The sequence below is a fragment of the Bos indicus x Bos taurus genome, chromosome 10 (genome assembly GCF_003369695.1).
Source record: "Bos indicus x Bos taurus breed Angus x Brahman F1 hybrid chromosome 10, Bos_hybrid_MaternalHap_v2.0, whole genome shotgun sequence".
NCBI lineage: Eukaryota > Metazoa > Chordata > Mammalia > Artiodactyla > Bovidae > Bos > Bos indicus x Bos taurus.
In genome coordinates, this window is record NC_040085.1 from 26,500,633 (window position 1) to 26,521,644 (window position 21,012).

General features: G+C 40.2%; 1 protein-coding gene across 8 annotated transcripts in view; it reads right to left on the reverse strand.

Moving 5' to 3' along the window:
• The window catches only part of MEIS2 (Meis homeobox 2), a 223,319-nt gene that overhangs the window by 4,674 nt on the left and 197,633 nt on the right, over positions 1-21,012 (reverse strand). For all 8 annotated transcript variants that reach the window (XM_027553484.1, XM_027553486.1, XM_027553489.1 and 5 more), the window contains one exon: positions 929-987. In XM_027553484.1, the coding sequence (XP_027409285.1) occupies positions 929-987 (59 nt within the window). The remainder of the gene's footprint in view (positions 1-928; positions 988-21,012) is intronic.

A 21,012-nucleotide genomic window follows, 5' to 3' on the forward strand; every position in this document is an offset into this window, starting at 1 on the left:
GTGGAACATTTGCTTTTTCACTCATACCAAAGAAAATGTAAACACGATAAATTTAATGTTTCAATTGTTTTATATGATTCTCCAACAGGCCCCCAGCCTCCATTAGTGGGGCAATATTTCAGTTTTGTCGGGGAAATTTTGCCAAAGGAATCTGATTTTTCTTAAATTCTTTAAACTGAGGCCACAGCTTAAGTCTCCATCCTATTTGACATCCTCGTGAGTGACAATAGTCATCATCTACATGGAAAATAGCTTTTTCCCCACAGACCTTCTTGCAGGACACCACAAGTCTGCAGTAAAAGGAAATGCCTATTTCAAAGTAGAATGATTAGGAGTTCCTGGGTAGGGTTCTGACCATACCGTGTAATAATAACTTTAGAGAAACTGAGAGATACTGTGAGAAAAACCCACATGTGTTTTCATGAGATGGATGGGAAGCATTTTAATAAAAAATAATGCTGGCAATGCAGCATGTCAGGCTTTAATAGAATATTATGAATAGTCAAAGCAAATGAATGGATACAATGAGTTTAACAGGGGATGTTCCAGGAGTGAACGCAACACGCACACCAAGGAATTATGGGTAAGGAGAAAATGAGAGTGTGCTAATGATTGGATGCAGACAAGCAATGAGTAATTCCAGAGCTCACAGTTAAACAAACTGCTTGTGGCACTAATACGTGTGCCCAATTACCAATTCAGAAAGAAAATAAAAAGCGGTTTCAGTAGAGTCAGGGTGGGAAATCTCCAATTAGCACCAATTAGTGAAGTTGCTTCTTAGAATGGAATTCTGGGGACATTAAAAAACAAAATTCTCCCAGAATGCCTGATGGAAGCATTTCTTTACCAGGTGGTGAAACTCCTAAAGTATAACTTGATGAGGATTTGTGCCTCAGGGATGGGAACACAGACACGAGTTGGAACTTGCCTGCTCGATTTGACTGGTCAATCATGGGCTGTACTATTCTTCTTCTGGCATTAATAAACCTGAAATAGAAGAGAGACGACCAGTCAGCAAATGCAATTTCTGTGCTCTGTGAATACCTTCACACGCTGCGGAGAATACAGTACAGTTGAACATCTACCAAAAATTATCTTTTTAATTTGAAGGCAATCTTTCCTCTCCATGTTCAAAAATAGCTGACTGGATCATCTCCCCTGTCATCTCATAACCAAGTTGAGGCTGACTTGCTAAAAACAAATTACTCAGGAAGAGAAAAAAGTTTTCCCTGCGAAAACTTGTATTAATTTGCAACTGTGCTTTTGCCTCTTGAACAAGTCAGAATCTTAAGTTCACAGGCTGGAAGATTTTCCCCCTTTCCCTAAACTGCATCATAGTGAGACCCCGCTTCCCCTTGCAGCTGGTCATAAATGGAGACCAGGCTCTGGCACTCGGCTTTCACAAGGTATTGTTAGGTCAGCAAAGCCATCAATTAGGCTGTCTGAAGTTTTATCACCAACACAGCAGTAATAAGTGCTGGCCAGAAAGACTTCTGCTCTTCGGCAACTCCTGCAGTTTAAGCCTGTAAAGTTAGGGGTCATTTAGAGGTCAGTGCCAGCTGGGGGCGGCCTTTCCAGTCTAAGCTGGGACACCCAGGGCAGGGATAAAGGTAACTGCCAACCATAAACCCAGCCACCTTTCAACCCACTAGAAAGACAGAGCCTCAGGTACACATGGTTGATATTAGAGTCTAAGAAACATTTTCAAATCAGGTGGTGGTTGAATCACAGGAATGTTAAAGGAGAAGCAGTTATTTCGTCTAGAAGCCTGGATCTAATTTTGTTGGAAATCCAAAAATAAGTGCCTACTTCATGTTACTTTAATGTTTAATAATGCCCATCAAATATTCATGTACAAACAGAGTAAGATGATAAGAAATCTCCTTTATTTCTCCAAATTTAATAAAAACAAACCAATTTTCTACCATTTGCGAGTTACCCCTGTCCCCGTGCATTTAATGACACGCATTCCCCACACACTTGAGCTGATGCACAAGATTCACTGGCTGTGCATTTTCAGGGGGGACACGGAGGGAGGGGGTGGCCTAGCCTATAGCTAGCTGTTCCTTCAAAATAGAACCATGGATGATCTTTCCCAGGATTGCAACCCCGTGGACTGCAGCACGCCAAGCTCCCCTGTCCTTCACTATCTCCTGGAGTTTGCTCATTCCCAGTATTCCCAATTTCAAATCTTAAGTGCAGGGGGACTTCATGATTAATGAGTTCGCATGCGGTCACAGTCAGGAACTGAAAGCTCCTTCTTTGAAATGAGCCAGGAAAATTCTAGTGTGTGCTGGCAGCTCTGTGCTTCTGTGGTGTTGAAGTCCCTTTTGCGGAGGACAGCGGCCCACACCCTTTTAGGCCTCCTGTGAGCATTCTGGTGGGAATACAATTAGATTGAAGAAAAATAGCCGGGAGAAAACCAAAGGAGTCTTTTGCATAAGGCGTTTGTTTGGCAAACAATGCACTTCTTTATTACTTAAGAACGTGTAGCTCAGGTTGTCAAGAATGTCACACCCCCTCAGGTTTGGGCAAGTAAGTGACAGGCTACGTGAAGTGAAAACAAGAAGAAGAGAGTGGGAACTGTATATATTCCCTCCAGGCACTTTTAAGAGTTGCTGAGGAATAGCTGATCAGATAGATCACAAAGCCTTTTTAGAAGTACCCCTCAAATCTTAGTGGTCTACTCTTTCCCTCACTGCTCTTACTGGGACCAAGGACAACTGACCTGAGAGTTGCACCAGCAAACTCCTTTCATCGGCTCAGATTAAGACCCATTGAGATGCTCAGAAGAGTGGGAGAAACCTTTGCTCTTCTCCTTGAAGTTTCTAATGGAGGACACACATGGCAGGGTTTTCACCTCTTATGTGCTACTAATCCCGGTTTTGTTTTTTCCTACAGAGCAACTCTTTAGGTAAAACGAATTGCTATTTTTTCCCTTTTTAATTTCACCCTTTTACTCTTTTATTATTTACATCTGGAGGTTGTTCCCTTCTTTATGTCTTTCTCAACAGTTCCCCCAAACACTCCCTTCCTCACAGAGTTGCAAGGCATCATGGTCCTTAGTTCTCAGCAGGAGAACTCCACACTGTCTTCAAACAAATAATTACAGGGAAGGTTAGAGGTTCACTCAAAGGTCATTTCTTTGGATACTCGTCAGAATGTTTACATTAGTAAAAACGGGGTCCTCTCAAAAGGTTGTTCAATGGGGGATCCACAACAATGCAGAACATTAAAAAAGCATTCTGTGTGCCCGCAGGTCTTTATAGAAGTGCTGAACTTGGAAATGCCACTCCAGTATTACATTTTCAACTAGTTACCATGGCATGGACTGGATGTTCACTAGCAGTTATGGCGATGGCCTTTCTTTGCCCAGTTCTGCTAAACAAATAGGCAGAGAGGCCTCTGAAGCTTTTTACTAGATCTTCTTAAAACAGGTCAGAGAGATTTTGCTTTTTTCGCTAGGGTTTCTCTGAACTGTTGTTCTCAAACAATGTTTGTGAACCATAGTGCTGTATCTTGCCAGATTCCTGATTCTACCACATTATTTCAAATCACACAGAATTTGTAAAACATATGGGTCCCAATTTTTCGGAACTCTCTTAACATACAACTCTTGCCAACTGTCAGCTGCCCCGATCCTAGGCTATCTTATGAACACCATAGATCTCATTATTAAAATTAACAATTAATAAGCTGACTGTAAGAACACTTCAACACTCAAAAATTAAATTACTACCACTGCACAGATGATCCATAGGCCATTCTTAGAAAACACACCCAATGTACATAAAATGAAGCCATTTAATTATAGACTTACAAAAATCAAACTAGGAGTATTTTTTTTTATTTCTTTATGTGAAATTTCCAAATGTGGTCTTTCCCCCAAATTACATGACATGAAAGTTTTTTCCACCTTCTCTGATATGTATTTTAAGATGAAGTTATTCAGTGCTCAAGCAGTAAGCAGAATATCAAGTTTTGATCTACTTAAAATTTGAAGTCTAAATTGAAAATTGCCTGATCTTCCATCTTTCAAGGTTCAAGCTCCATTCATATGGAAAAATGCAACTCACTGGTTCAAAGACAAAAGACATCTTAAAAGGCTCAAAAAGGTTTCTTGGATATTAAATGGGTCTTACAAAATAACATTTTGATGAGTTAAGTGTAAATGAATCAGACACATATGGATTAAGTTATCCTTGAATTTCACACGGGTTTAAAAACTAAGGGGAAAAGAGGGTGTTGGCAAAAACATTTTGGACTTTGCCAAACCCAAAACATTTGAAAAATTGCTGAAGACATCCAACTAACCAAAATGCAGCAAGCTGCACCCAACTTTAATGAAAACCCCCACAAGTTATTTCCAATCCAAAGACTGTTAAGTTTTTCATCTGTATCTGATATTAAAAAATGCTCTAAATTGTAATGTCATCCCAGAATGATTTTGAAGTTGAGGACACATACTTTTCTATTGGTATAAGCTATTTAACCCGAAATCACAAAGTCTTCTTAGATATTAAATAGCTCTTAAAAACATTCTGAGGTTTGTACAACTTGCATGTAAAATGTGCCACATATGATAAATGCCATAAATAAAATGTGCTAGTAAGCCTAATGCCTTATCCAGATTTCACTTAAAAAAAAATTCATTAGCCTCACTGTGACTTTTTAAGGGCTAGAGATAATTCCATTAGTGACTCCCTAGGGAATGAGTACCCTAAAATATACTACTTCCATTGATTTGTGTTGAACACAAAGTTAGTACACAGGCTCATGCAAAAGCTTTGGAGAGGATCTACTAAGACTATCTACTTTCTCACTAAATTTTATCAAAATAGAAAATGCATTAGTATGTGTGATCCTTAAAAATTATATACTTAGATGGTTAGCTTAAAAATAAACTTAATTACAGAAATAAATTCAATGACTTTCCAAGAATCATGAGGCCTTTTTGAGTCAACTTAGAGTGAATATATATGTGTGTATGTGTATGTGTGCATGTGTAAGTGTGTTTAGGCTAAGCCATGTCCGACTTTTTGCGACTCCATGGACTGTAGCCTGCCAGGCTCCTCCATCCATGGGATTTCCGAGGCAAGAATGCTGGAGCTGGCTGACATTTCCTTCTTCAGAGGATCTTCCCGACCCAGGGATCAAACAATCAAACCTATGTCTTCTGCCCTGGCAGATGGACTCTTTTATATATAAAAAGAATAAACCCAAGAGAGGAAAATATCATTGAAATCTCATCTTGTCTTTTTGGAGAGAGGTCTTCTGGAGACCTCTCCCACATCCCCACCTTAACGCCCCACAGAAAAAGCCAAACTTTTCTGTCAATGAAATCTGACCATGGTGATTTTCTTTTGAAAGTGTGTTCACTCCCAAGCATATTTCAGATCGATAGACACAGACTTAGGTATCTTTCTAGATTGTTGGTTGATTCCTTTTCCTTTCTTTTTCTCCCTCTTTTTTAAATGGCTGATAAATCCCTCCTTCTGGTTCACTAACTTCATTCCCCACTTGGTAACCCATTCCTTTTGGCAGCATTCCTTTTGTTAGAAAGTGTAGGCCTCCATGGAGTCAACTGGAAAGATGCCAGCCCTGAACCCTCTAAGGAGGAATCAAGAATCCCCGGAAATGAAGATTTTGCATGGATTGGTCTGGTCAAAGAAGTAGAGATAGAACTGCTGAAGAGAGATCAGATCAATTTGGAAGAGGTACTGTCCAAATACCTTGGTGATTGGGGACCTTTTAAAAAATGAAAAACCTGTTTCTTCACTTTTCCCAGCCACAGAACTCATCAGAGACGATGCTTATTCACAAAGCTTGCTACTGGTTGGGATTTGCAACAGTGAAGTCTCAATCAGGACAAATCCATTATTAAGTTTCTTTGACTCTTCTGAGTTCAAGAAGAAAGCATGTCTTTTTCTGTGCTGTGGTTATGGCTAAGAGCAGGGTTTTCTCAGTGAGATATACTGAAAAGGTTGAATCAGTGAATTAAGCAGATTTAATACCTTTAATGTGTACTCCAACACACAGATGACTGAGTCATGTCTCAAACCTGCATTTTTCATGAGTGGCCAGATAGTGTGTCTTTTCTCCCAGACAATTGTGAGCAAAGTAAGGTAAATGAATGAGATTCATGGGTTATTTAGGGATACAGTTATGGTTCATAATCAATTTCCCAGAGCTACAGCTTGATTTTTAATTTGATAGAGATGAGATTGGTCTACTGGAGATGCAGGCTTGATTCCTGGGTTGAGAAGATCCCCTGGAGAAAGAAATGGCAACCCACTCCGGTATTCTTGCCTTTGAAATCCCAAGGACAGAGGAGCCTGGTGGGCTACAGTCCATGGGGTTGCTAAGAGTCAGACACCACTTAGTGACTGAGCACAAACACAGATTAGTCTACAGCTCTCAAAACACCATAAACTAACACTTCTAAGTTTATAATATGAAAACATGATATTAATCTGGACTCACACACCTTTTGTAGCTTAACGAAAATGCCTTGAGTACTGGAGTGTTTATGCTGACATGAAAAGCCCTGAGCAAAATTATCAAGTAGGTGATGCTTATCTTTCAACAGCTTTCTACTGTGGTTTCCCAAAATCATTTCATCTAACTCCTCCTTCAAGATAGGAGGGCTCACATAGGTTCTTTACTAAAATACCTTACTTTGGGTAACCCTTCTCAGATATTGTTCCATATTCCAGACTTCTCTGTAGAGCAAAGTGATGAAGAACATAGAAACATACTTTCTGCCCTTTCCTTGCTGTGTCACCGTGGGCAAGTCTATGTAGACTTCCAAGATTCAGTTTGATTCCTATCTATAAGCTGGGGTGATAGTTGAGCCCAGATCATGTTGAGGATTAAGGTGGGTATTGCTTGTAACATCTTTGTGCCACAGTACCTGGCACATGGTAAAGGCTTGTTAAATGTTAACTTACACTCAAAATGCATCTATGCAATGCCCCCTCCTAAAGAGCTCTGTTTTCTTACAGGTAATAATTAACACTAGGTGGGTTATTATAAAACAAAGCCAAGCTGATTGATAAGAGGATAATAATGTGCTGTACCCCTGAATGTAGCATGTGTTCATGCCATGTAGGGTCTTCCCAGAGATTACAGCTGATCTAAGTGTATAATGTCATGGTGGGGATTTTAGACACTGGAGTGGGTGTCTGCTGGGGGGCAGGGTAGTGGGGTGAGCTATTTTGGAATCACTTTCTTAACGATTCTTTGGATCCTTGCAACTCTGTGCTCCATGGACCAACCATATCAACATCAACTCAAGCTCGTTAGAGCTACAGAAATAAGTGGTCCCTACCCTGGCACTTCCCAGGTGGCGCTAGTGGTCAAGAACCCATCTGCCAGTCCCTGGGTTGGGAAGATCCCCTGCAAGAGGGCACAGCAACCCACTCCAATATTCTTGCCTGGAGAATCCCATGGGCAGAGGAGCCTGGTGGCCTACAATCCATAGGGTTGTAAAGAGTCGGACACGACTGAAGCGACTTCACATGCACACACCTTGGCACTAATGAATCTGAATCAATATTCTAAAATATTTCCAGGTGACACATGCACATTTAAATTTGAGAATTCCTGCTCTAGGTCACATACCAAATACACAATCCAGTACTCTTACTAAGAATAGAAACTTGCAAAGATCAAGTTTTAATCAAGAACCGTAGCTGTAAATATGCACATACTATCTGAGATCTAAACAGTCCTTTAATCACTTGTTTTGGGCAACAAACAATTTAGAGTAATTTAATACTTTTCATTCCGTCAGTACCTCCGACAGGAAAATTTGGACTGATAAAGTGTTTTTGTGGAAACTGTTCTCTCTCAGGAATGGATAGCAGGGAAATGGTAGATTTCTATTTTTATTTCATGTAGTTCTGCACTGTTTAAGTTTTTAATAATAAGCTTGATTGTTTTTTATAATTTAAAAAATCTTTAGAATGACCTGGAGAATTTGGCATCCTACTCGAATCAGGCTTACATGGCCAATAGTAGAGACTTTTTAATAAAAGTATTTGAGAAATTCCTTGGAGATAGGGAATTATCTTTTATTTTCTTTATAATACTGAGGAACAATAAACACTATTCCATAAGGATAATCACACTCGATAACAAAACATCCCAGCAGGTTATGATTTTGAAGCACTGTTACTCTCCCAGAACACCATCAGATTATTCATATGTGGCTCTTTATCATGCACTATAAAAGTGATCTTTCAAAGCTACTTGAAAGCAAGGGAGGAGAAAATACGCAAACTTCCTTAGCTATTCATATCTAGAATCTATCCTCTTAAAGATAAAATACTAAGTCAATAGACATAAGTTGTAGTGTATTACCTCATTCTGTACATGATTTATTGCAGATGGAAATCAACTAGAAACTGAATTACTTTGAAAGTTTTACTACTGACATTAAAATTCCAGATCTGTATACCTATACTCCTAATAGTGCTTCTGAAAACAATTCTTTGCAGACACGGAAGATACATCTATAACTTTATTCAGTTCTATCAGCATTAAAAAAACTGGAGTAATCATCTTCAAAATTTCCAATTATGAAGTCCCTGTTCATCTATCTGAACCTTATTGCCTGACTGGGCTTTGAAAAAAATCAACCAGTCACTTGACAATCAGTTACACACATTTTAGCTGGTTCTCATCATGTTCCTAGCCACTTACTAATTCGTGCTAACAGGAGGAGATCCTTACAAATCTAGCATTTCTTTAGCTTTCAAGACCCCCTTTGATTGGAGTATTAATTCTCTATCCTACTTCTCAGTGGAAGCCACCTGAGCATTAACTTGCCAAAAATATACCAAGCTGTTTAGCAATTATGTATCAGCTATGTTTGAGGAGATCAAGGTGCACTCGCATGCCCTATGCTATGGATATCTCTCTGATTAGCTTGTCATCTGCTCGGAAGAAGATGTAGGCGGATTCTCCCATACAGTCTAGCAGGCCAGCTGTTAGCTGCCTGTCAAGCCCTCAAGTGGACAAGTAGTCCAGGAGCAAAAATGTCACTCCTTTGATCTGGCAAGGAGCAGCTGCTGATTTATAGAGTAGGACTTTGTTCTTCCGTTCTATTTTACTTTCTTTCCTAAGGCAGAACCACAAAATCCAGGAGAAAAAAAAAAGTGCCGTTCCCAGCAACATCAACAAGCTCTGACAACTGCAACAGGGTTTTTCTTGGCCCGAACAAAGCTTTCAGGCATCTCCTTTGACGCTCACCTTTCCCCCGCCCCCTCCCCACTCCTCACCATTTTTTGCAATGCGGTAGTTATTGTTTAATTCAGCTTCTGTAAATGGAATGGACTGTGGCCAGCAAGCCTGGGGCATAAACACACCTGTATGAAAGGAGCCTTATTGTAGCAACCATCCACAAGCAAGCTCGCATGAACCACGTTCCTGAGTTCAGAAAGAATGCTCCATTTTTCCTGACAGCAAATTTTACCCTAAGTGAGTTTCTACTTTTGTTGCCACCAACCTGTGATGACCACATGTGAACTGTTTCCTCTTCAATGGAATTACACTCTTTAATCCAAGAGAAAAAGGGATTCACTTTTTTAAATCTGTGAGCAAACAGATCCATCAAAAATGTTTATTCACTGTCTACAATATCAATCATTAAGCCTTGAATTAAACAACATCCAGAAAGGCTTTTGCAAATGCAGTATCAAAGATGCCATAATGTTGATTTCGTTACCACTGATTTATACTGACACAGGCTTCCCTGAGTAATATATAAGGAAAAAAAATCAACAACAAAATCTCCATAAGCCATATGCATCGCCTTGCTAAGAATTAAACTGGTTTCAAATGCACGATCCTGTTCTCAGTGGATACATCTGTCACGTCAGAGATGCCCTGTCAACCAAGAGGGACAGGAAACAATGTGGCCTTGAGATAAGCTGTGAGAAGTCAGTAACCATATGCAAGCATATATATGTACATGTGTGTATACACATACATGTATGTGTGTGTATGTACACACGTATACATATCAGGCAATACACTTTGCAGAGATTAACACCTGGCTAAGTTTTCTGTGTGGCTGCTGGAAGGAAGGGTTAAAAGGGTTATCAACTCTAGGATATGTAGACATATAACCACATAGGTCACAGAAATTTTGTGGGTGGCGGGAATGCTGAAAACGAAGGAGAAAAGAATGGTTGTTTAAACACCCTTTTTTGCCATCAAGCCATGTTCTAGTGTTTGCTCTCTTCTCCCCTTTCTCACTTTCACCAGGATGAACAGACTTTTTTCAAAACCTTGTTCTTTGCTCTACCCTATGTTCCCCTTTGGTCACACCTCTTCAGTGTTTAGAGGATTATCCTAGTCGAACTTTCTCTGGGACTGTGTACAGGTCCCAGGGAGAGACTGGGTTCTGGTGGGGGGCGGGGGCAGGAAGATAGAGGAGAGGAAGGGCTGCTGCTGCTGCTGCTGCTGCTGCTAAGTCGCTTCATTCGTGTCCGACTCTGTGTGATCCCATAGACGGCAGCCCACCAGGCTCCTCTGTCCCTGGGATTCTCCAGGCAAGAACACTGGAGTGGGTTGCCATTTCCTTCTCCAATGCATGAAAGTGAGAAATGAAAGTGAACTCGCTGAGTCGTGTCCTATTCTTTAGCGGCCCCATGGACTGTAGCCTACCAGGCTCCTCCGTCCATGGGATTTCCCAGGCAAGAGTACTGGAGTGGGGTGCCATTGTCTTCTCCGATAGGAAGGGCAGCAAGGTATAAAGAAGCAGAGATTCCATATGGCCTATTTTCATCCTTTTTCAATTCTAAAAAATTTAGAATGAATAATTCTTAAGGTCCACAGAAACCTGTACATGCATCACACACTGATAACTTCTATGCACTATATCTAACAAAAGACAAGTTTAATGACAAAATATGACAAGGTCATATATAATAAGAACTTATATATAATATGAAAATATATAATCATATGACTTTCTCTATGTCCACATATATATTTAAAATTTTGAAAATGCAACTTATGCCTTTAAAAAATTTTACTCTTCACAACTACAGAAACAAATTGAAAAGCACAATTCGAGAGTACATGATAATCCTAAATAAACATGGTCCACACTCAGTAAATAAGTGTGATGGGGTCAAAAGAGAAGTCAGAAGTCAAGGTAATCATCAGCTTCTTGGAGGAGGGAAGTTGGGCCAGATTAAAATAGTATAGATTATTGAGAAAGAAGGAAACAAGGAAATGGTGTGTGTGAGGACACTGAAGTAGACTAAGGCCCAGTGTGTGCAAGGGAGGGTGCAGGCACTGAATTCTGACAGGCTCCTGGTTTTGGTCTGGAAAACACCACCACAGTTAACATACAAGCTAGGGGAGGCACCTTTATTTTTTCAGCTTTATTGAGATACAACTGACATATAACATTGTATAAGTCTGACATCAAGACTGCTTGGAGAAATATCAACAATGTCAGATATCCAGATGATACCACTTTAATAGCAGAAAAGGAAGAGGAACTAAAGAGCCTCTTGATGAGCATGAAAGAGGAGAGTGAAAAAGCTGGTTTACAACTCAGCATTTAAAAACTAAAATCATGTCATCCAGTTCTATCATCATGGCAAATAGATGGGGGGAAAGTGGAAATAGTGACTTGGGCTCCAAAAATCACTGTGGATGGTGACTACAGCCATGAAATTAAAAGACACTTGCTCCTTGGAAGAAAAGCTAGACAGCATATTAAAAAGCAGAGACATCATTTTGCCACCAAAGGTCAGACATAGTCAAACCTTCCCTGACATAGTCAAAGCTATGGTTTTTCCAGTGGTCATGTATGAATGTGAGAGTTGGACCATATAAAGAAGGCTGAGCACCAAAAAACTGATGCTTTCAAATTGCAGTGCTGGAGAAGACTCTCGAGAGTCCCTTGGATAGCAAGGAGATCAAACCAGTCAATCCTAAAGGAAATCAACACTGAATATTCATTGGAAGGACTGATCCTGAAGCTCCAATACTTTGGCCACCTGATGCAAATAGCTGACTCATTGGAAAAGACCCTGATACTGGGAAAGATTGAGGGCAGGAGGAGAAGGGGTGACAGAGGATGAGACAGTTGGATGGCATCACTGAGTCAATGGACAAGTCTGAGCAAACTGCAAGAGATAGTGAAAGACAGGGAACCCTGGCATGCTGCAGTTCATGGGGTCACAAAGAGTTGGACACAACTGAGTGACTGAACAAGTTTGACATGTAATATTGTATAAACTTAAGGTAGTGTTGATTTGACACATTCATATTTCAAAATGATTATCTGACACCTCCATCACATCACATAATTACCATTTCTTTTTCATGGCAATAACATTTAGGATCTATTTTCTTAGCAACTTTCAAATACATAAGACTGTTAATTATCATCACCTGGCTGTTCATTGGACTTCTAATACTTTCTCATCTTGAAGCTGGAAGTTTGCACCCTTTGACCAATATTTCCCTATTTCCCCCACCCAGGTGGAAGTTCTTGAGTAACAAATTGAACCTCTGAAATTCCTAAAGACTAGAATGATAAAATATGGTGCCTGAGGAAGATCTATTCTAAGGGCTACGTATGAGCTGATGATTCTAAGGGCTACGTATGAGCTGATGAGAAGCAAGAAGCTAAATGGTAGAAAGCTGTTATATCCCAAGCAGAAGAGGGAAATGTATACTCAGACTAAGTTGGTAGAAATACAAAAGAAGTGGGACACGCGGCTTGGAGAACTGCTGAGGAATTCTGCTTAGATGGCAAAGAAAAGATACAAATAGAAATGATATTATAAGAGGATAAACAAGAATCTATGTCTGGTATGCTATAGTATTCATTTGATAAAAATTGGAAATTTCAGAGGAATTCCTACTTGTTATGGCAAGGGGGCGCAAACTCAATGTTCTAAAAGTTACCTTTGAGTTGATGGGACTTTCAGGCTGAGAAACTAGGCAGGCCACTCAAGATAAAGGACAAAAAGAGAGTGAACGGTCAGAAAGAAGCGACTTTAACTTCAAAACCCTCTCGTCTCTTCAAACCTCGAAAACCAGATGAATATTCCAGACTGCAGCAACAAGTATAAAGTGCCTGCGGGGGTAAGTCACTTCAGTCGTGTCCGACTCTTTGTGACTCTGAATCATAGCCCTCCAGGCTCCTCTGTCCGTGGGATTCTCCAGGCAAGCATACTGGACTGGGTTGTCACACCCTCCTCCAGGGGATCTTCCCAATCCGGGGATGGAACCCCAGTCTCTTATGTCTCCTGCATCGACAGGCGGGTTCTTTACTGCTAGCACCGCCTGGGAAGCCCGATAAACCGCCTAACTAGTTCCAAAAAATGACTTCCTCTTCCTATATCCTCCAGACTTTATGAAGTCCATTATCAAACAATGTCTGGTCAATTGTTAATTAATTGTCGGTAAAAGCCTTTATTCCTATTAGGTCCAGCTTGCTGGTTTTTAATTCTGAGATAATCTGTGTGATTGGAGGCTGATGGTAATATGTCCCTGGCACACTGTGTACACGTCATACTTGGTGGAATTTACAAAAAAGTTTTAAAAATCTGAAATAGGAAAAATATACAGAAGATGGTGTTTTTAAGCAAGAGTGGTAAGACAATCAAGGGTGGGTTTTCTCCAGGTGGTGACAACAATTTAGAAGAGAATTGATAGGACAAAGTGTTACACTGAAAAGGGACTCCATTAAGTGTGATGGCTTCCAAATTGTGTCCTCCTTTCAAACCATATTTTTCTTTTTAAATGGGCTTTTAAAGTGAAAAATATAGCACTTCACCCAAAACGGTGTGGAAACAAATGGTTCTCAAGTCTCTATTCTTCAACTCAGGCCGAACTACCCCAACACCAACAATCTAAGGCCACTTGGTGTTTGGCAGGAAGGGGCTTGCATGAGAATGTCCCCACGGTCCTTTCATTTGTCGGTAGGGCTCCTTTTTCTAAAGCAGCAGGGGAGACCTCAGAGACCAGCACGGCATGCCAGGAGTGTTTGTACGGGCCAGCCTCTTATCCTTCTTCCAACTCTCCTGCTGGTTTAAAAGAAAGAATGTGGCAGAAGACACATTTGGAAGGTGGCAACATTCTTAGGGCCCTTTATCAATACCACTGCTTTCTTTAAATTGTAGCTTGGTCTCTTGTTTGAGAGGCTGAGATTTTAGCACTTTTAAAGGGAACCATAAGTGAGAAATCTCCTAGGTGTTAAGCTTTAGAGTGGCTTCAGCCCAAAATCCAAAAAAAAAAAAAAAAGAGATTAAAACACAGAAAGTCAAGTAATATTAAAAGAAAGATCTAACAAAGTATTATAAATATGTATATAGGGTACAGTCTTTCTGTTTAAAGCATGCTATTTAACCAGTTTCTACTGGTATCTAGTCCAGGTGCCAAAGAGGGGAAAAAATCAAAGATTTGTAAAATTTCAAAGTCACTTTAAATAGACTATATTTCTAATAGCTATACATCTAACAATAATTTAAAAATATAGTATGAAAACATATCCCATGATGTCAAGAGGCAAAAAAAAAAAAAAAAATCTATTCATAAATACATGACTTAATAATGTCCTCACATTTATGATGACCAGACATCAAGACCAAATTCCAAATAAAATTTCTTGACTGCCTTTCCTTATAACAAATTAAACATCTTTTTACTTTGATTTGCAGCTGGGTAGCATTCTGTATCTTCTTCAGAGATGTTATATACAGTCTTCCCAACGTGACGGTATTATTACCCACAAAATTTTTAGCATCATCCCGTAATCATAAAAGACATAAAATATATCTTTATAAATCACAAGAGACTTAGCAAACCAGCAGTTATGCCACATCTGCTTTAGTCCTTAAATATTTTAGCTTTAGAGGGTTAGTTGGTGGATTTCTTTCCCTCGAATTGCAGAGAAATAAAGACATCAACCTTTGATTCCCGTATTCCACACACAGCTACAGTCACCAATAGACAAAGAAGCAAATACTGTGTACTGCAATTTGAAAGGAATTTTTTGCATATTCACATCTCACATTTTCAGAATTCCCTAACGTGGCTTAACTATTAGAAATAGAAATGATAGCATTTGAATTTTCTCCATTTTCACAGTAAAGATAAAGTAACATAAAAATAATTTAATTTAGAAATTGGTTTAACTGCTATACAGTTATGTACATATAAACAAAAAGACAATTAATAAGTATAAAGTTAATATGCCAACTGCCTAGGAACACACTATTTCTTCTGCCCTTGGGGCCTTTCTCTCATGGCTGTCTGGTAAACACACCCTTCAAAATTCTTAACAGAGAATATCTTTTTGAGGTAACTTCCCAGATTCCATGGTTTGAGTAAGAAGCACTTCTTCAGTCAGTAGTACCTAGTTCACAGATCCATCACAACATCTATCCAATACTATAATCATAATGTATATATCTAGCTTCTCACCAGGTAGTCCCAGAGGCCAGGGCCACATCTTAATTGTACGTTATTGAAAGCATGTCAAGCATACAGTACATCTTCAGTAAAATGTATGGTGAAGTGCTAACCAAATGACAAAGAAAAGTTCCTCTGTCTTGGAAATAATGTCAAATTGAGAATGGAAGAGCCCAGAGGAATTTCCTGTCCTCATTTTGCAAGTGGCTGAATAGCTGAAGCCCTGATAAAATGACAGCATATTAAAAGGCAGAGACATTACTTTGTCCACAAAGGTCCGTCTAGTCAAGGCTATGGTTTTTCCAGTGGTCATGTATGGATGTGAGAGTTGGACTATAAAGAAAGCTGAGCGCCGAAGAATTGATGTTTTTGAACTGTGGTGTTGGAGAAGACTCTTGAGAGTCCCCTGGACTGCAAGGAAATCCAACCAGTCCATCCTAAAGGAGATCAGTTCTGGGTGTTCACTGGAAGGACTGATGTTGTAGCTGAAACTTCAATACTTTGGCCACCTGATGCAAAGAGCTGACTCATTGGAAAAGACCCTGATGCTGGGAAAGATTGAGGGCAGGAGAAGGGGACGACAGAGGATGAGATGGTTGGATGGCATCACCAACTCAATGGACATGGGTTTGGGTAGACTCCGGGAGTTGGTGATGGACAGGGAAGCCTGGTGTGCTGCAGTTCATAGGGTCACAAAGAGTTGGACACGACTGAGCGACTGAACTGAACTGAACTGATGAAATGATTTTTCCTAGAATGGGGCAGAGCTAAGGTGGGAAATAACTCTGGTGTGCTGTCTCTGGGCAGTGCTCTTTGCACTCAGAAACAACTGAAGATACAGACTAGAGGCATTACTTTACTTTAAAGGTGTGACTCCATCTGGCTTTACAGATGCCAGGCAAATCTTATGTACAGGTGTGAAGGAAGGGAAGGACTTGACTTGGCAGAAAGTGGGCATCAGACTTTTCTAACCTGCGTAACACTGGGGAATGATAAGTCCAGTTCCCGGAGAGGGGAGAATAAGCTGGGAGTACTGGGAACTGAGGTCAGTGGAATATTATGGTGTGTGTGTGTTTTGGGATAGACGAATAATAAGTAGAAAGTGAAGAAGGAGGAAGGAAAGAATAGAAAGCTTTCTTAAGGAAATTTTTCCCTCAGATTGTACTCTGAAGGACACTGGTGTCAATGTTTCAGTGTTTCTCCAAAACAAAGATGGTAAGTCAAATTGTGGTAGGGAACCAGCACTAAATGAAACAAACAAAGTCAAAGTGTTAGTCGCTCAGTCGTGTCCAACTCTTGCAACCCCATGGACTGTAGCCTATCAGGCTCCTCTGTCCATGGGCTTTCCCAGGTAAGAATACTGGAGTGAGCTGCCATTCCCTTCTCCAAGGATCTTTGCAACCCAGGGATCAAATCTGGGTCTCCCACATTGTAGGCAGATTATTTACCACCTGAGCCACCCAAAGGAAAGCCCAAACATATATTATGAATCTCTAAGAAGGCATGATAGTACAAATCAAACTTGGCTTCAATTATTAAGATTTTGAGGGGCACTAGGCTATGGTTTTTCCAGTGGTCATGTATGGATGTGAGAGTTGGACTCTAAAGAAAGCTGAGCGCCGAAGAATTGATGCTTTTAAACTGTGGTGTTGGAGAAGACTCTTGAGGGTCCCTTGGACTTCAGGGAGATCCAACCAGTCCATTCTAAAGGAGATCAGTCCTGGATGTCCTTTGGAAGGAATGATGCTAAAGCTGAAACTCCAGTACTTTGGCCACCTCACGCGAAGAGTTGACACATTGGAAAAGACTCTGATGCTGGGAGGGATTAGGGGCAGGAGGAGAAGGGGACGACAGAGGATGAGATGGCTGGATGGCATCACCGACTCGATGGACATGAGTTTGAGTGAACTCCAGGAGATGGTGAGGGACAGGGAGGCCTGGCATGCTGCGATTCACGGGGTCGCAAAGAGTCAGACACAACTGAGCGACTGAACTGAACTGAGGGCTCCAAGGATATGAAAAAATTAAGGAGTATTTTTTTAACCAAAACTGTGTTTTTAAATCATTTATGAATTTGAAAATAGGATTTCCATGTTCCTACTTCCCCAAGTCAGACTCAAAGATAGAGAACCATTTGTAGGGCTCTTGTTTTATATCTTGTGCTTGACTAGTCACTCAGTCATGTCCAACTCTTTGTGACTCCATGGACTCTAGCTCCATGGACAGGCTCTTTTGTCCTTGGAATTTTCCAGCAAGAATACTGGAGTGGATTGCCATTTCTTACTCCAAGGGATCTTCCCAACCCAGGGATCAAGCCCGCATCTTTTAAGTCTCCTGCATTGGCTGGTGGATTCTTTACCACTGTCCTTTCTGGGAAGCCTGTTTTCTATCTTACCTGTTCACAACACCCCCTCCCAAGATTATTATAAAACCTGACTACTCCACTGCCCTTGGACCCCTAAAAATATTCAGGTTGAGAATGTTCTTTGAATTTCTCTATCTCAAAGATAGTTTGATCATTAGGAGAGGATGCTAGGCTAGGATGTTTGCTCTAATTTTCCCCTTTTCCTACTTTTGTCGTATCTTGCTCAATGAAATATTATAAAAAGCAACAACTATTATTGGGTATTTTGCTCTGTGTACCTAAAATTTCTGCTTCAAAAATGATTCAGAAACTGAAGACTAATCTTAAAACTAGGAGGTTTTTTTTTTTTTTTTTTTGGCAACACCCTCTGCATCTTTCATTAATGAGAACTAAAACTTGGGCTGTGGCCATCTAACTTTAGCATGTCGACTACATGTGTTAGAGACTTCTACATACGGAGGGTGGAAGATGGAAGGAGAGAGAGAGAGTCAGAGACAAGGTAGTGGGGGCAGCAGGACGTTAAGGAAAGACAGAAATGAGAAGGCAGGAGAGACAGGAAAAGAGGAAGTGCTGCTTTGGCTAAAGTACCTCAATGCACATCCAATGCTCCACCCTCCTCTCCCCTCCCAGCCCCCGCCCCCAGCAATTCTACTTTCTTGTTTACAGAGTGTACAAGTACAAAATCAGCTTTTACTTAGAACTGTGTTAAACACCACCTGCCTGCCCTCTGAACCTCGCTGTCTCAGGAAGAGGTCAGCCTGGTGAAGGGCTCCGGTTCTATAAGCAATCCTGTCATTCAGGCTAACAGCAGTGATTCACTCACAGGAGGCAAAAATGACTCAATTGTTGGGCTTATTGACTCCAGGGAGCACAGCTACTCTATCATTACCATGGAGTGCAAACACCCTGAGCTCTGTGTTGGTCCACTTAAAATTACTATTTGCTGTGAAGGATTGGCAAAGCAATTCTTAAAATGATGGGGGTGAAAGTCAGGCGAGCGCCATTATGGGCTTTTCCTTCCGTTTAAGCAGAAGTAAGCAGTACAGGACTCGTTCTGAGACTGACCCACTTATTTAACCTTTTGTTCACTTTGCTGTATTAACATATATTAACTGACTATATAAGCCCTGGGGGGGATTACCTCATGACCAAATTACGGTTCCATTTTCATGGGTAACCTCTCCTTGGGTGGAAATTAAACCCCAACATAAATACGTTGTCAGTCCATACAGAACTGAGGAGAGATGCCCACAAACAAATGCCGAACGCCCATCCTGCAAAGACCACGGCAACCATGGAGAGGTTTGGTAAATTAGACACTAGAGGAACTATTTGAAAAACCAAATAAATTTAATTAAATAAGTTACAAAATTATTTTCCCGTCTCTTATCTACTCCCCTTGGTTAATATCCATGACATACTGATGTTGCATAATTGCTCTTATGGAATGCTGCAGCTCTGAGCCATAATGAGCTGCCTTTGCACAAAGGCAGCAAAAGTGGTTTCCCTACAGAGTTATCTTCTCAATTATTTATACTTGCAACACTTTCACATAATGGCAGTTTTAAAATCAAACAAACAAAGCAAACCGTACAATAAAGGAAGGAGACTAGAAGGTGCAGGGACCTTTTCTTTCCTTTTTGAACACCAGAAAGGAGAGACAGGCCACAGAGACTCAGCTGAATTTGGTTTCTTGAAAAGTCTCGGGGGCCCTGCAACCAGATGACATCAAAGCATTTGAGATTGCCACCTAGGTGAGGGATTAGAAACACTCTGCATACCTGCCTTGCTTTTAATCTGTCATATCCAAATATATAAAGGAATGCAAACTTAATTTTTGCCTTTTACAAGTTGGCCTTGAAAATTCCTAATCAGAAAACTTGACCCCCTACTCTCCGTTCCTGGAAAAAAAAAAAAAAGGTGCTCAACTGTCAAAATGACGTCAATGTAAGCAGAAAATGGCTGTGTGTGTCGTGGTCCCCCAGGCAGCAGAGGGGCTGGCCAGTTTTTATGGTGCTTATTTCCACTGTCCATACCTGCCTTTGGTTAATCAGTCAAAAACTTACACACAAAAAAGCTACTTTACAGTTCTACTATATACAGATATACAAAATAAGATAAAGGGTGTATTTAAGCATTATGGAAAAACTATTATAATATTTAATTTTGGAAAATCTTTGATATGAAGTGTTATCACTGCTATGAAGTTTCAACTTACGTTGTTCTTAGCACTTAGCTTAGTCGACCATTCGGAGTAGGTACTCAGTAGGCATTAGCCCGGTTGTATTTCCAAGTTAATCTATAGATGTGCTTGAAGAGCTTGTATTTTAAGAAATTAAAAGTCAACTTTTGACCAGACATACATTTTGGATTTGCACAAAAATTTACATTTTAAGATTCTCCATTAAACAGGCAAAGATTCCAGCCTTTAGGAGGTGGTTACTACCTTCATTTGAAGAGATATTCTTCATCATATAATGGCCAGTCATACATCTGTGATTGAAGATATTTACCATCAACACCAGTGAGATACAACTTTTATATCAGCTATCAGCCAGATCCAAAGAACAAACTCTTAAAGCAACTATTTCCTTAAATTCCCACAGAGAAAGATTATAAAGACACCGTAAAAATAACAATTTTAAAAACCTCAAAATTTGTTTCTTGCAATTTGCTTATATGCACACACTGAATTTACAAACACACACACACACAAACATACACACACACACATATATTTGCTTTTCATTAATGTACCTTACATACCTTGTGACTTTAAATCTCTTCTTTTTACACAGTTTTTAAAAAATTAAGATTTTTTTCCCCCCCAAACACACAGGTACTACTCTGAAAGGTCAGAAAGAAAAATAATACACCCTGCTGAAAGGAAATTAGACCATTATTCATAACCCACCCGAGGACAGGCTGTGGGTGAGGTTGTCAGAGGGAAGCAGTTGGGGATAAGTGGGGATCCACCATCTTGTATTGCTCCACCCCCAGGAATCTAATGAACCAAATATCATATTGTAGCCACTTGCTGCTTCTTACAACTCCTCTTAGCCAGGGAAAGCTAAGAAAGAACCATATTTTTTGGCTACTTCCTCTAGTTCTGCCACTCTTACCTTCAGTGTCAAATTGTTTAGTGGTTGGTGGAAGCTGAAAGATTGTAGGCCCAATTCTACTTCTCAATATAAAAC